The sequence below is a fragment of the Phyllostomus discolor genome, chromosome 7, assembly GCF_004126475.2.
Source record: "Phyllostomus discolor isolate MPI-MPIP mPhyDis1 chromosome 7, mPhyDis1.pri.v3, whole genome shotgun sequence".
NCBI classification, from domain to species: Eukaryota; Metazoa; Chordata; class Mammalia; order Chiroptera; family Phyllostomidae; genus Phyllostomus; species Phyllostomus discolor.
The window spans coordinates 113,793,136-113,807,364 of record NC_040909.2 but is presented as its reverse complement, the minus strand read 5'-3'; the positions used below and the strand labels follow the sequence as shown (position 1 = coordinate 113,807,364).

The 14,229-nt window shown below is 45.5% G+C and overlaps 1 protein-coding gene across 1 annotated transcript; it reads left to right on the top strand.

The window, feature by feature from the left end:
- The first annotated feature begins 1,274 nt into the window (after positions 1–1,274).
- Positions 1,275–13,058, top strand: LOC118501900 (uncharacterized protein CXorf49-like). Its single transcript, XM_036031678.1, is given in 2 exon segments — positions 1,275–1,288; positions 12,608–13,058. Coding segments are annotated over 2 exon segments (465 nt in total).
- The last annotated feature ends 1,171 nt before the right edge of the window (positions 13,059–14,229 follow it).

Genomic DNA, 14,229 nt, shown 5'->3' with positions numbered 1-14,229 from the left:
CCCCGGGGATGTGCTGCGTCCATGCAAACCAGTTTGGACAGCTCATTTAATTTCAGGAATTTGTGAGTCAGTTGTTCAACACAGCTGTCATTAAAATCTTAATCATACAAACTCACAATTAAATAAATTATACTAAAGGGTGCTCAAAACTTCCTACAAGTATCCATATTTTTCAGGTTACGTATGTACATTGTATCTGTATGGTGAAAATGTGTAACATATGCAGATATAGTATGTATATGTTATTGTACATCTCTTCCCAACTCTGCATTCAGTGCTAGCATGTCGGTAGTTTGAAATGGGCTGTGGTGGGCGATTTGGTTTGTGCCACAGAAATTGACAAATGCTACAAATCAGATCTTGAGCTTTGTTGATTTTCTTGATTTAGGAAGTAATGGGGGAAATGTTAAAATGCAGATTAAATTTACAAGTATGTCACATCTATAGCCATTACATTGTAAAGAACACAGAAAGATGAGGAAATATTCCTCCACTACTTGAAAACTGTTATCCAGCCCAGCCCAGAAGTTGCTCACGTCATTGGTAAGTGAGACACACCTGTTCATTATTTACTTTTGCCTTGTTGCATAATGTAAAGAAAAACATTAATCAACATTCATGTCAGAATTTATACTCTTTACCTGCAACCTTAGATTCTCTACAGATACAAAAATCCAGCAAAAATCAATGATTTTCCATGATTTCTTTATTTCCACCCCTTTGTTTCTGTTTTTTCCCCTGTAATTCTAATTAATGGGATATTGACTTTATTACTCTCATATCATCCTCCTCTGTTTATTTGTTCTACCTTCTGAGAGATTTTTTTCATCTTTATTTTCCAAGGCTTCTATTCTATTTTTAAAATTTGGCAATCATTTTAAATTTCCAAGATGTTGTTAGATAGGCTGAGGGTCTCAAGGTTGGGCAGTTCAAAGTGTTACTACTAAGTGTTAAAAGGTTTGCAGATGCAGCTGTAAGGAGGATGAGCTTGGCAGGAACTCAAGCGGATAAAGGCAGCCAACTGCAAGTCAGAGAAAGACAAACACCACATGATTTCATTTACATGTGGAATCTAAAGGACAAGATAAATCCACAGACAAGATTGAAACAGATCATGGACGCAGAGGGCGGACTGGTGGGTGTCAGAGGGGAGCAGGCTGGGGGACTGGGTGGAGGTGGGGAAGGGGTCAAGAAGCACAGATCGGCAGTTACGGGACAGTCGCAGGAATGCGAAGTCCAGCGCAGGGGACAGAGTCAGTACCATTGCAGGAACCATGTATGAGGCCAGGTAAGTGCTGGAAATACTGAGGGAGCACTTTGTAAAGTGTATGATTGTCTCACCACTAGGCTGTACACCTCAAACCAATACAAAATAATATTGAAAGGAAACTGCAATTAAAAATGAAAAAAAAAAAAACCCCCCACAAAGAAATGAACATGTAATTGACCGAATAGTGTATGTAAAGCAATGGGTGAGCCTCCCTTCAGAGAGACACAGCTTTGGATGTGAATCCCATCTCCTTTATTTGCTGCAAGTAAAACTACCTTGTGTCAAGCACGCCTCGTTCTTGCATAGAGCACCCCAAGTGGAGAACCCCTTGAGTACAGTAACAATGTCTTTCCTGTTCTCCCACTCTGTCATTTTTACAAGCTTCCTTTTTTTTGTTTTGAAGGTGCAAGTTTCATTTCGCAATGATTTCTGAGTACACAGAAGGATTTTGTAAAAGTTATCCACTCTGCTCTGAATTGTTTGTCACAGGATTGATTTCTCTGTTTAATTTGGTGATTTTCTTTTTGTTGTTGCAGCCTTTTCTCTAATATCTCGGGATCCTTGGCTGCTCGTATGTATATATTTTGAGATGAGGCACTAGGAATGCTTGGTTGTGTGAATTACCCTCTCCGAGTGGGCCTCCTCAGATCAGACAATGGCCCGAATATAAAAAGGCTGATGCCCCAACAAGTAAGAGGGAATTTCCTCCTGCCTGTCTTCAGCCAGGATATCGATTTTTTCCTGCTTTGGGCTTGAACGGAAACATTGGTTCTTGCTGGGTCTCGTGCCTACTGGCCCTAGAACTAGTGGACTAGAACTACCGGACTAGACCTACATCATCAGTTCTCCTCAGTCTCCTCAGTTGCTGACTGCAAGTCTAGGGACTTGTGAGCCTCCATAATCCCATGAGTTAATTCCGTACAATAAATTAAAGTACTTATCTATCTATCCTATTGGTTCTGATTCTCTGGAGAAGTCTGACTAATACAGTAACTTTTCCATTTACATTTGTTTTAATTAATATGCAAATAGAGTTCCTTATTTGACATGTCTTTTATTTTTTCCCTTGGGTAGAACAAATTTTCTTCTCATGAAGAAAGTGTATCTTACAGAGAGTCTCTCTAGTCAATGTTTTATTGATAAATTGCCTCTTGATTTTTAACATCCAGATGTCATAGTACATAAGTCTAGTGCAATGTGAGACATTTTTGGCTGATGTTTATATAGGAAAAAATTATATTTACACTTCCCAGACTCAGCACAATATTTTAAACAATACAATGAGAAGGAAGTATCGGGTTACATTCCCAATGAACTTGGTAGAATGTCCAAATCATGTGCAGACATTCTGAAAAGTGCACTGAGTGCAAAGTGAGGGGAATATATGTTTCAGATGTTGCAGAAGCAGAGACACGAGGGAACGGAATTTCAAAGCTGTGCAGCACATGGCTGAGTGGTGAGACTTAGCAGAGAGCAGGGAGCTGACACTGAGGTCATTTCAGGCAGGAAACACAACATGAACCAGCAGAACTTGAGAAACTGGCAGTATCAGGTCATTCTGTGAACACGGGCAAAGGACGGGCCGATCACAGCGGCAGAAAAAACGGAAAGGTCTGCGTTGTGCACCACTGGCCCCACCCCCAATCTTGGCCCTCTCTGAGGGCCAACCCTGGAGGTTGAACTTATTCCTACTACCATCTCCACCCCAGACAGCTCTAGAGGACCACCCTCCTGAGAAAACGATCGACCACAAAGACGGAATGTCAGAGACTTGAATCTGGGAGGACTGCCAGAGAGCGGCTGGGGCCCCAGCCAAGTGCCCTTCAGAGATGCCATCAGAACAAGCCCCAGCCACTCAGAGCTTCTAATCACCATCTATCAGAATGATCATATGGCTTTAATCCTTTCGTTTCTTACAGAACTCTCTTAACTGCCTTATATTTAACAGACCAACACGCACTGTCTCTCCAGAAAACATACTGACAGCTGTGTATGGTCCTGTGGACCCTTGAGCAATGTAGGGGTTAGAGTGCTGTGCAGTCAAAAATCCACATGCAACTTTTGACTCCTGAAAACTTAATCACTGTTGTCCCTCGGTATCCTCGGGGGTTGATTTCAAGGCCCCACAGATACCAAAATCCTCAGATGCTTGCTGCTACCTGTGCCCACATCCACAGGTTCCCAACCTCAAATGCAACACCTGAGGATACCAAGGGCTGACTGTATTTATTGAAGGAAATCCATGGAAGCCCCCCTCCCCGCACACCCCTCTTTCCCTGCAGCCTGACTGGCACCGCCCCCTCTCCTAACTCCCAGTGGCTCCACCCTGCTGAGAGCCAGCTCCTGGCAGACTCTGGGACAGATTGAGTTGTGTGGCTCTAGTGTGAGAGAGATTTTTTTCTTGTGCACACAGCTGGTTCCCTTCACACAGCCAAATCTTGGTCTGTTTGGGCCTGATAAACTCTGCTGGCATCACCCTGATGACTCTCTGAAACCTCACCCCCTCGACAAAGGTGTGCAAGCACCCAGAGGGTGGCAGCTAGCCTTGATATACCCTGAGACATTGGCTGAGTGGTCACAGACCCAGCACTCACGCTGAGTTTGAACCTGTATCAATCTGGTGAACTCCACTCTCCCCTACCTGGTGACTCACTGAGAACCTGTCTCATGCAGCTCAACTTCCTTCAGAGGCTCTTTCAGCGACTGAGCCTATCAGGCAGCTGGAAGGTGAAGGCAGGTGGAGGCAGGTCTCAGGGGGTCTTGGAAATTTTGCTGACCTGCCCTGGGGATCTGGTGCTGGTAAAAGCCAGCTTTGGTGAGCAGCTTGGTCCTTCCTTCACACACCCAGGCCCAGCAGAGGCAGCCACAAACTGCAGCTCACTTTGTAGCTCCAAACAGGTTGCCAAGGGCCAGTCAAGGCAGCATCTGACATTGGGCTGCACCAGAGTCCCTCCCAGGAGGCCCCAGAGTCAACATACCCAGTGGCTAGCTTCAGACAGCATCAGAGCAGTAACCAACTAATTCCACAAATGGTGCATCCAAAGGGAGAACTCAGCAGGCCCCAGACATTGCTGAGGCGAATTCTGCTCTGGGTGGGGAGCACCTGCACATCAGCTCGTACACTGTGGTCAGGGTTGATCCTCACTGTGAGCCAGGCTGAGGGTTGATCCCACACACAAATGGGCTAATCAAGGTTTAGTTACAACAGAAGGGTCCACGTAAGCCACACAAGGGTCATCCTGGAGCACCCAGCACAGGCAATCAAGGAGGCTGTGTCGCAGGGTCCCTTAGGATACCTGCTATGTTAGGCCACCCTACCAATACTGAGAGTCATAGTAGATCTACTCAATACATAGAAAAAAAATGCAAAGGGGCAGCTGAAATGAGGAGACAAAGAAACGTGCCCCAAATGAAAGAACATGAGAAATCTCCAGAATAAGAGCTAAATGAAGTGGAGACAAGCAATTTACCAGATATAAAGTTCAAAAGAATGGTTATAAGGATGCTCAAGGAACTTGTGAGAACTACAACATGGAAAAGGACAAATAAACCATAAAAAAGAACCAGTTAAGATATATATCCAATTAAAAAAATAAGCAAAGGACTTGAGTAGACACTTCTCCAAGGAAGACATACAGATAACCAAAAGACACATAAAAAGATGCTCAACATTACTAGTTATCAGGGAGATGCAACTAAAACCACAATGAGATACCACCTCACAACTGTCAGAATGGCTACCATTAATAAATCAACAAACAACATGTGTTGGCGAGGATGTGAAGAAAAGGGAACACTTGTGTACTGTTGGTGGGAATGCAGACTGGTGCAACCACTGTGGAAAAAACCCTAAACACAATTCAAAAGAACAGATGCACCCCTGTGTTGGTTGCAGCATTATTTACAATAGCAAAGATTTGGAAGCAGCCCATGTGCCCCTCAGTAGATGACTGGATAAAAGTGCTGTGGTACGTTTAGACAATAGCATACTACTCAGCTGTAAAAAAGAAGGAAATCTTAACTTTTGTGACAGCATGGATGGACCTGGAGACTATTATGCTAAGTGAAATAAACCAGGCAGAGAAAATAAGTACCATATGATTTCACCTATTTGTGAAATCTAATGAACAAAATAAACTAACACACAAAGTATAAACAGACTCAGATACAGAGAACACACCAATGGCTCTCAGAAGGGACAAGGTGGGGGGGCGGGGTGAAAAAGGTAAAGGGATTAAGAAAAAAAAAGGTGGGGGTGGAGATAATTAGTAATGAAAGAAAATGACTTGGGATGGTAAACACACAATGCAATATACAGATGATGTGTTACAGAATTGCATTCCTGAAACCTGCATAATTTTATTAATAAATGTCGCCCCAGTAAGTTCAATATAAATAGAAAGAAAGAAAGAGGAAGGAAGGAAGGGAGGGAGGGAGGGAGGGAGGGAGGGAGGAAGGAAGGAAGGAAGGAAAGGAAGGAAGGAAGGAAGGAAGGAAGGAAGGAAGAGGGAGGGAGGGAGGGAGGGAGGGAGGAACCCATGCATAAGTGAGCCCGTGCAGTTCCAGCCCGTGTAGTTAGGGTCAATGGCGTACTGCTCACCCATAACCAGCAGGCTTCTCTCTAGTACAATCAAATACTTCTCCTTCTGCAAATTGAGTTGTTCAGTTGTTGTTTGTCCCCATATTGCTTTTTGCCACTTGTACTGGTTATTTTAAATATTTAATATAATCAAACACTTTAAAATATGGTAAAATGTATGAGGTGAAAAAACTGTTGACCCTATTTGGAATAAGAACTCTAAAGATTTCCCCCCAAATTCTCATCCCCTGGTTACTCTCACACTAACCTAATTACTCTGCTTCACAGGGACCTTGCAGAGGAAATTAAGATTATTAATCATCTGACCTTATAAGAGAGGGAGATTATCCTGGATTTTCTAGATATTTCAAAAGTAATCACAGAAGCCCCTGAAAGCAGCAGAGAAAAGCAGAAGAGATGAGATATAGGGGGGAGACTGGAAAGACGAGAAGGAAGTGCAAGAAGAACTTGCTCCACCGCTGCTGGCTTTGCCGATTGAGAAAGGATGTGCAGAGCAGGGGAACGTGGGCAGCCTCCAGAAGGTGAGAATAACTCAGGCCACCAGGCTGCCAGGAAACAGGGACCTCAGTCCTACAGCCTCACAGGACTAAACTCTGCCAACACCCCAACTGATTCTGGAAGTGATTCTCCCTTCAGAGCCCCCAGGGAGGAATGAAGCTCAGCCAACCCTTCTCTTACAGCCTTGTGGGACCCTAAGCAGAGCCCACTGAACTTCTGACCTCCAGACCAATGAGATACGATGGGTATTGCTCGAAGCAGCTATGGTTGTGGTAGTTTGTTACAGCAGCAATAGGAAACCAATACACTGCTGAAGCCTAAATTTGTGACTTTGAAAAGATTTAACAAGAGGACTTGCCTGTCGGTGTCCAGTGCAGTTACCAGCTACATTTTAGGTCTCTTCCACTTTTGTTTTTAATGGCCACTTTACCTGGAAAAAACGTACAATTTTATCAATAACTAAAAAGTATATTAATTGCAAGTAGTTGCCTAAAGTAAAGTTGTAGTTTTGTAATATAGCAAAACACTCCCCCCTACATTTCAGGGAATGCCCGGTGCACTGATTTGTCACTGTACGGCACTGTCACTGAACAGCACCGTTGTACAGTGAGGAGGAAGCAGGAGGTCTGAGGGGACTGGGGTGCTTTGAATGGGGGGCAAGCTGAGAAAAGAAAAGATGAGGGGAAGCTGAAGAAAGTAGAAAAGAAAAATTGTAAAAAAGCAAAATAAGAATTCAGTAAAGCAGTAAGGCCTTTGACATTTTTTTTAATATATTTTATTGATTATGCTATTACAGTTGTCCCATTTCCCCCCTTCTCTACCCTCCACTCTGTACCCCCCTCCCACCCACATTTCCCCCTTTAGTTCATGTCCATGTGTCATACTTATGAGTTCTTTAGTTTCTACATTTCCTGTAATATTCTTGCCCTCCCCCTATCTATTTTCAACCTACATTCTATGCTACTTATTCTCCATACCTTTTCCCCCTCTCTCCTCCTCCCACCCCCCTGCTGCTAACCCTCCATGTGCCCTCCATTTCTGTGGTTCTGTTCCTGTTCTAGTTGTTTACTTAGTTTCTTTTGGTTTTGCTTTAGGTGTGGTTGTTAATATTTGTGAGTTTGTTGTCCTTTTACTATACATGTCTTTTCTTTATCTTCTTTTCTTAGATAAGTCCCTTTAGCATTTCATAAAATAAGGGCTTGGTGATGATGAACTCCTTTAACTTGACCTTATCTGAGAAGCACTTTATCTGCCCTTCCATTCTAAATGAGAGCTTTGCTGGATAGAGCAATCTGGGATGTAGGTCCTTGTCTTTTATGACTTGGAATATTTCTTTCCAGCCCCTTCTTGCCTGTAAGGTCTCTTTGGAGAAATCAGCTGACAGTCTGATGGGAACTCCTTTGTAGGTGACTGTCCCCTTACCTCTTGCTGCTTCTAGGATTCTCTCCTTTGTTTTTACCTTGGCTAATGTAATTATGATGTGCCTTGGTGTGTTTCTTCTTGGGTCCAACTTCTTTGGGGCTCTCTGAGCTTCTTGGATTTCTTGGAAGACTGTTCCCTTTGCCAGATTGGGGAAGTTCTCCTTTATTATTTGTTCAAATATGTGCTCAATCTGTTGCTTTTCCCCTTCCCATTCTGGTACCCCTATAATTCGGATATTGGGACGTTTAAAGGTGTCTTGGATGCTCTTAATCTTTTCCTCAATTTTTTGAATTCTTATTTCATCATGCTTTCCTGCTTGGTTGACTCTATCTTCCTTCTGGTCCACTGTATTGTTTTGAGGCTCATATTCCTTCCTTTCACTATTGGCTCTCCTCCACGTGTCTTCCTGCATCTGTTTTATGGTAATCTGCATTCTTTCATCTAAATTTCGTCCAAAATCAACCAGTTCCATGAGCTTTCTGATCACCAGTGTTTTGAACTGCGCATCTGATAGATTGGCTATTTCTTGGTCGCTCAAAAGGATGAGTCCTGGGAGACTGATCTACTCTGTTGAAAACATATTTTTTTTTCCCCCGTCTCTCCTTTTTTTTTTTCCAGTCTGGTTGCTCTTGTTACGGTGGGGGGCGAAGCCTTAGGTGCTCTCCGGGGCTGGGCACCCTGGTCGCTAGATTGTGACATTATATGTGGGGGCGGGGCGGGAGCGGGAGTGGGGCGGGGGAAAACAATGGCGGTAGTTCCGTTCCCCTGGACTCAGACCCTTGTCTGGGCTTCTGGGCTGCAAGTTCTGCCCTGGTCCACAATTGCTACCCCTCTGGGTCTGCCAGCCACAGCTTGCGTACTCAGGGATCACCGCTGCCTTCTTGCGCCCCCGGATGGCTGTTACGCCGATTTCGCGCCAAACCTTCCCCCGACCTCCGCGCGCCGCCGACCCGAGCCAGCCCCGCGCCTGCCCGGCTCGTCTTCTCCTACCAGTCCCGATGAACGCGTGTACTTCAACTTCTTGGCTGCCCGACTTCCATTCAGATAAATCCTCTGCCGGATCTGGGTGTTATTCTGATAGTAAATTATTGTTGTAAATTACTGGTTTTCTAATCTTGGTTGTACGAGGAGGTACAGTGCGTCCACCTATTCCTCCATCTTGCCGGAAGTCCTGTCGCCTTTGACATTTTTAATCACTAACTCAGAAAATACAGTTTTCTAGGTTGAAGGTCTACTGCCTACTCAAAAGTAAGTTCAAGTTACTTTCAGTGGCTTTTTAAATACTGCTTTATACCCTGCAGAGCGTCGTGACGTTTTTCCCTGTGCTTTCGAGGAATTCTTCCCGAGATAATCTGTGGGAGGAACTCTGTCCAGCAGAGCTCTCCCAGCTGCCACAAATGAGAAATGAGTCATCCCAGACACAATCTTGCTGTTCTGGTGGGAAAGGGGGTGGCAATTCCCTCTAGTGGGGAACGCCATGAACCCTTGTCCCAAATGGCTTTTATTGGGAATGGTATGTGTAGGTATATACAACATACATGGGTAGCTCATCAATGAATGTCAAAAGGCTATAGTCATACAAAAACAGGTATTATCTATAGATAACAATCAAAGGAACACAGAGATTTGTCATAGGTCAGGGTCTGTTAGTCATGCTGATGCCAGAGGGTCTTTAAGACGTGTTTCATGAGATAAGGAGTTCGTTTACTCCATATGCCTTGAACTTAAACATCCGCTTTATATCAGCAGGGCTATTGCAATGCAGAGCAAGTTTCCAAGGAAACAATGTACATTTCAGACCTGATTCCCACGGGAACCCGCAGTGTCAGGGTCGGGTCATGTCTGCCACCTGCATTACCTGGTTTTCCAGGGAGACTTACTAGCCCCTTTCAGAGCCTGCTCTCACGGGGCTGCAGTCTCCGAAACCGCACAGAGTGGTCCCCAACAATAATCTTCTCTAATCGTTGGTGAAAAATGAATTTGAATGATGTCTGAATCCCTTTCAGAAAAAGTTGTGTATATTCTTCCCCACAGCTCAGTGGCATCAGAACATTAGTATGGAGATTTGGGGCACAGCAAAGAACTAGTGTATTTTGACTATTTGTGTTAAAAGTTTTAGGGCGAGGTTTCGTTTTTTTTCTACCAAGTCTGCTAAATTCTGACTCCAACAAAGCAAACAGACTGGCAATATAAAATTAGACACCAGTTCCATGTCTTTTTTTTTTTTCATGAAACCTATTGTAAATAGATAATTGTATGAAAAAATTACAATTATAATGATCATAAAAAAATTAAAAACCAACCCCTATCTTTCTGAAATGCATCAGAACCAAAAGCCTACAAAGAATGCTGCTTCATGGTTCAAGCCAACAATTACCAAAATATATAAAAGTTAATGCCTTTATTACATTATGTTTCAGAGAGTTATTGAAGTTACTGAAGATTAAGGATATTGAAACAATTATAACTCAGAGGCTGTCCTGTGATGTTATATAGTTTAAAGCAGGATCCAATCAGGAAGAAATTTTTCACTAATAGGAAACAGAGGGAGGAATATCTCGAAGGTAAATTTAGGATAATTGCAAATATTTGATAGTATAAACTTGGTAACTAATTGAAAATTAAATGTTAGCACGGTAGGGGATTTTAGCTTTTGACATTTTGTGACTTGTGTGCACTTCAATAAGACTGTTCTACTATAAATACTGAGTTGTTGAGGAATTGTTTTAGGCCATAAGCCAGGACAGGAAATAAATGATTAGAACAGTGCCCAAGACAAATGCCCACGAGGACCAGGCAGGGGACGCAGAAAATGAAAGTGGCCCGATGTGTGAGAAGAAGGGAACAGCGGAGACGGGGAACAACTGGGAGTGGGAGTAGCCTCCCAAGGGGCAGCCGTTGACAAATGCGAACCTGCGTGATGTGATCTTCAAACTTTTTAAAGTGGTTTTGGATATTTGGATTTTATATAATATCTCTTGATATTTAATTCAGCAAATCAATTTTTTAAACCCCTATGAGTCAAATAAAACTCATACACTCTCTGGATTCAGCTTGTAGATCATCTCTAGATTACCAAGGGGGACGGCGTTAATATTCCATGAGCTCCTATTAAGTGTTTGAAGACTTGCAGATCACAGTAGAGTACAGCGGAGCCACAGAAGCACATGAGGGGAAGCTGTGGTGAGAAATGACCAGCTCTGACTCGTGTTAACCCCAACCAGAGCCTGGGCTGAACCCATGCTTCCTTGTGGCCTCCCCATGCTGATAGATGGATATCTTCTCCTTCTTACCTTCCCCAACCACGTGACCCTTCTGGGGTTGGAGCTCCAGGCAGGACTCTCAGTTCCAACCTTCTGCCTGTCCTACTGTCACCTCATGGCCATGAAATCCCAAGTGTCCTGATCACCTAGAGGGGGTCAGACAGTCCCATCCAAGCTGCGGCAGCAGCAACCAAGGCCTTGCTATTTCCAAAAGTTCCATCTTTCATTTGGGCCTTTGGATTTCTCTCGCTTTCTTAGGAGCTCAGCTCCATGTTTAAAAGGACACTTGTGTTTCATCTAGCATTTAGAGGCGTTTGGGGAAGGAAAGGTTTCGTGTTCTGGAAATGGAAGCCCATGCCCTTCTGTTTTCTCTTTCTCCGTTGGATCGTTTCAGACCAAAGGCTCCTGCATCTAGAATGTGGAAGGAGTTCCAGACTCGGTTTGGCATCCTTCTTTTTTTTAAATATATATTTTATTTCTTTATTTTTAGAGAGAGGGGAAGGGAAGGAGAAAGAGAGGGAGAGGGAGAGAAACATCAATGTGTGGTTGCCTCTCACATGGCCCCCAGTGGGGACCTGGCCCACAACCCAGGCATATGCCCAGGCTGGGAATCGAACCAGCGACCCTTTGGTTCACAGCCCACGCTCAATCCACTGAGCTATACCAGCCAGGGAAGTTTGGCATCCTTCTTAGATGATAAATCCCACTCCAAATCCGGATTAAATCTTTGATTCCAGCTACAGGTAATTATAGAGCCAGCACTAGAAGCCACCCCAGAGAAGGGATGTCAGGGACAAGACCCCAAGTCGTCTCCTCTTATTTTAATTTTTGCAGGTTCATTTATAAATTGAAATTACTCCTATTAAGGTTAAATCTCATTCACATTTTAGAGATTCCCAGGAGCTGGTAAGGAAACCCCTTTTGATGGGCATATTAAGATGAGTGGGATGGCCTTGTTCACAAAGCTGCTTCGATTTGCCTTACATTTATTTTGAATGAAATTCGCTGTTAAAGAGAGCCTCTTACCCACCCAGCTTTCCAGATACCCCCGTGATGATGAGGGGCCTACTTCACCTGAACTGCCCCCTTCAGACCCAGAGCTCCAACCTGTCGTGGGATGTGTTGCCCAGGGCACCACTCATGAGGGTAGGCATTTTTTTTAAAGAAGGAACCAAGTCAAGTCCAGTGGCTTGAATGATTCTGGAGACACGTCCAGACAGGGCGCCCCTGGTGGGCCAGGTGTGTTCCTGTCCTCTGTTCCTTGCACATTAGCTGCAACCATGCAAAGGGAGTTTGCTGGAGAACTGGACATCTCTTCTCCGGACAAGTCATCAGCTTGAGAGAACACCAAGCATGGCCAGTGGCAAGAGAAGCAGACAGGCCCAGTGACCTGCCTCAGTCCCCACCTCAGAAGGAGGTGCTTTAGGAGAAGAAATCCCTCATTGGCAGTATCTCAAAAGTTGTCCTGGGGGGGCACCCCAGGCCTCTACCCTGAAGGAACCAGCAGCCCTCTCTCAGAGCTCTGGCCCCCCAGTGCTCGGGATTGCTCTGAAGTGTTTCTCAGCCCTTCGGGCCCAAAGAGCCCAAGCACAACTCCAGGAAGAAACCAGTGGTGAACAGGACAAGGGAGTTTGAAATGGTGGCCCAAGGAAATACCAACCCAAACAAAAGCCCCAAAGGGCCAACTTCCAGCAAACAGGCCAGGGCCATTGCACCATCCGTGCATTTTGGAGGACACAACAGTGGAGACCCCAAGAGCAAGATGTTGCAAGTTCCAGGACATTCGCAGCTCTGGGCCACGGCCCAGGAAGGAGTCAAGCCCAGAGTGCCCCCACCCGCAGGTGACCAGGGTCTGCTTCCCCATCCACCACGACCGGAAAAGAAGCAGTGACCTCCTGGAGCACAGGTCTGCCCTCCATGCCCTGTGCTGCAGAGAGAAAGCGACAGCCTTAGAAGTCAGCTTGTGGCTGTGCAGTGCCTCGTCAACAAGTTCCAGATCCTTTGAGGTTGGACACAGACCCCTTCCCCCTTCCTGCACACACACACAGAGCAGCTGTGCCTTTTGAATCCAGGGCCTGCACCCGCACCGGTTCCCGGTTCTCCTTGCCCACTTCTCACAGGAAGGTCCTGCTTTGCTGTGTACCAGGGCTTCCCTCTTTCCTGAGGTTTAGCACAGCTTTTGTCCCCTGTGTGTTGTGGTGTTAAATTAAAGTACTCCTCAGAGGGAGGGAGGGAGAGAGAGAGAGATAGTGAGAGAGAGAGAGAGACAGAGAGACAGAGAGACAGAGAGAGAGAGAGCGTGAGCGCCTGGCGATCCTGTTGGAGAGATTTTGTTTTTCAGGGGGTGGAGTCGGGGGATTAAGGTCAAGATGCATTGTTTTAGGGTATGTTACTTTCATGTAATTTAACATGAACTCAGGAACTGGCAAGGAAAAAGATTAGGAGCTTAGAATGATAGTGTGAAGAAGAGGCAAGAAGAGGCAAGAAGAGGGAAGTGTGGGAGGGTTTCAGTGAAGGGGTGGGAAAGTGGAAACGGCCAGGCTGAAACCGGAGGCGAAGCAAGCTTCGGGACGGTATAATGGTTAGGGGCCCACCTCAACTTGGATGGTACTCTTCAAAGAATAAAATGCAATGAAGGGGCTATTTGGAAAAACCAACAAGGGTTAGTGAAGCACAGTGGGGGTGGGGGGGGTGAGCATTTCCCAGGTTATCACCCTCAGCCTGAAGAGGAAAGGAGGCGGGGCACTTACTGGAACCTGGGGAGAACCAGAGCTGTAGGAGGCAGGGAGGCCTTGGGTCTGCAAGCGGGGTGAAACCCTGGCCCAGTAGAGACGGAGCTGGGGGGTGGGGCTAGGGGATCTCCCCCTAGTGGTAGCCATTGGTTTAGTGCACATGGAGGCCAGAGGTCTAGGGGAGCCTCGGAGAAGCGGTCGTGGGTCAGCCTCCTGGAGAGAGCGCTGTGGAGAGTGCATCTGGGGAGGTGGAGGACTGTCCAGTGACGGGGGCCTGCACCACGGGTGGAGGGCGAGCTGGCCGACGTGGGCACGGGGCAAACACACAGAGCGCGCGCACTCTTCACCGGCCTCCTTTTCAATCTTTCACTCTTGCTTTCATGCTGCTTCTGCTTTTTCCTGTCAAAACAGTACCTCCAGTGTTGGAAAAGCACTAGTTTTGAA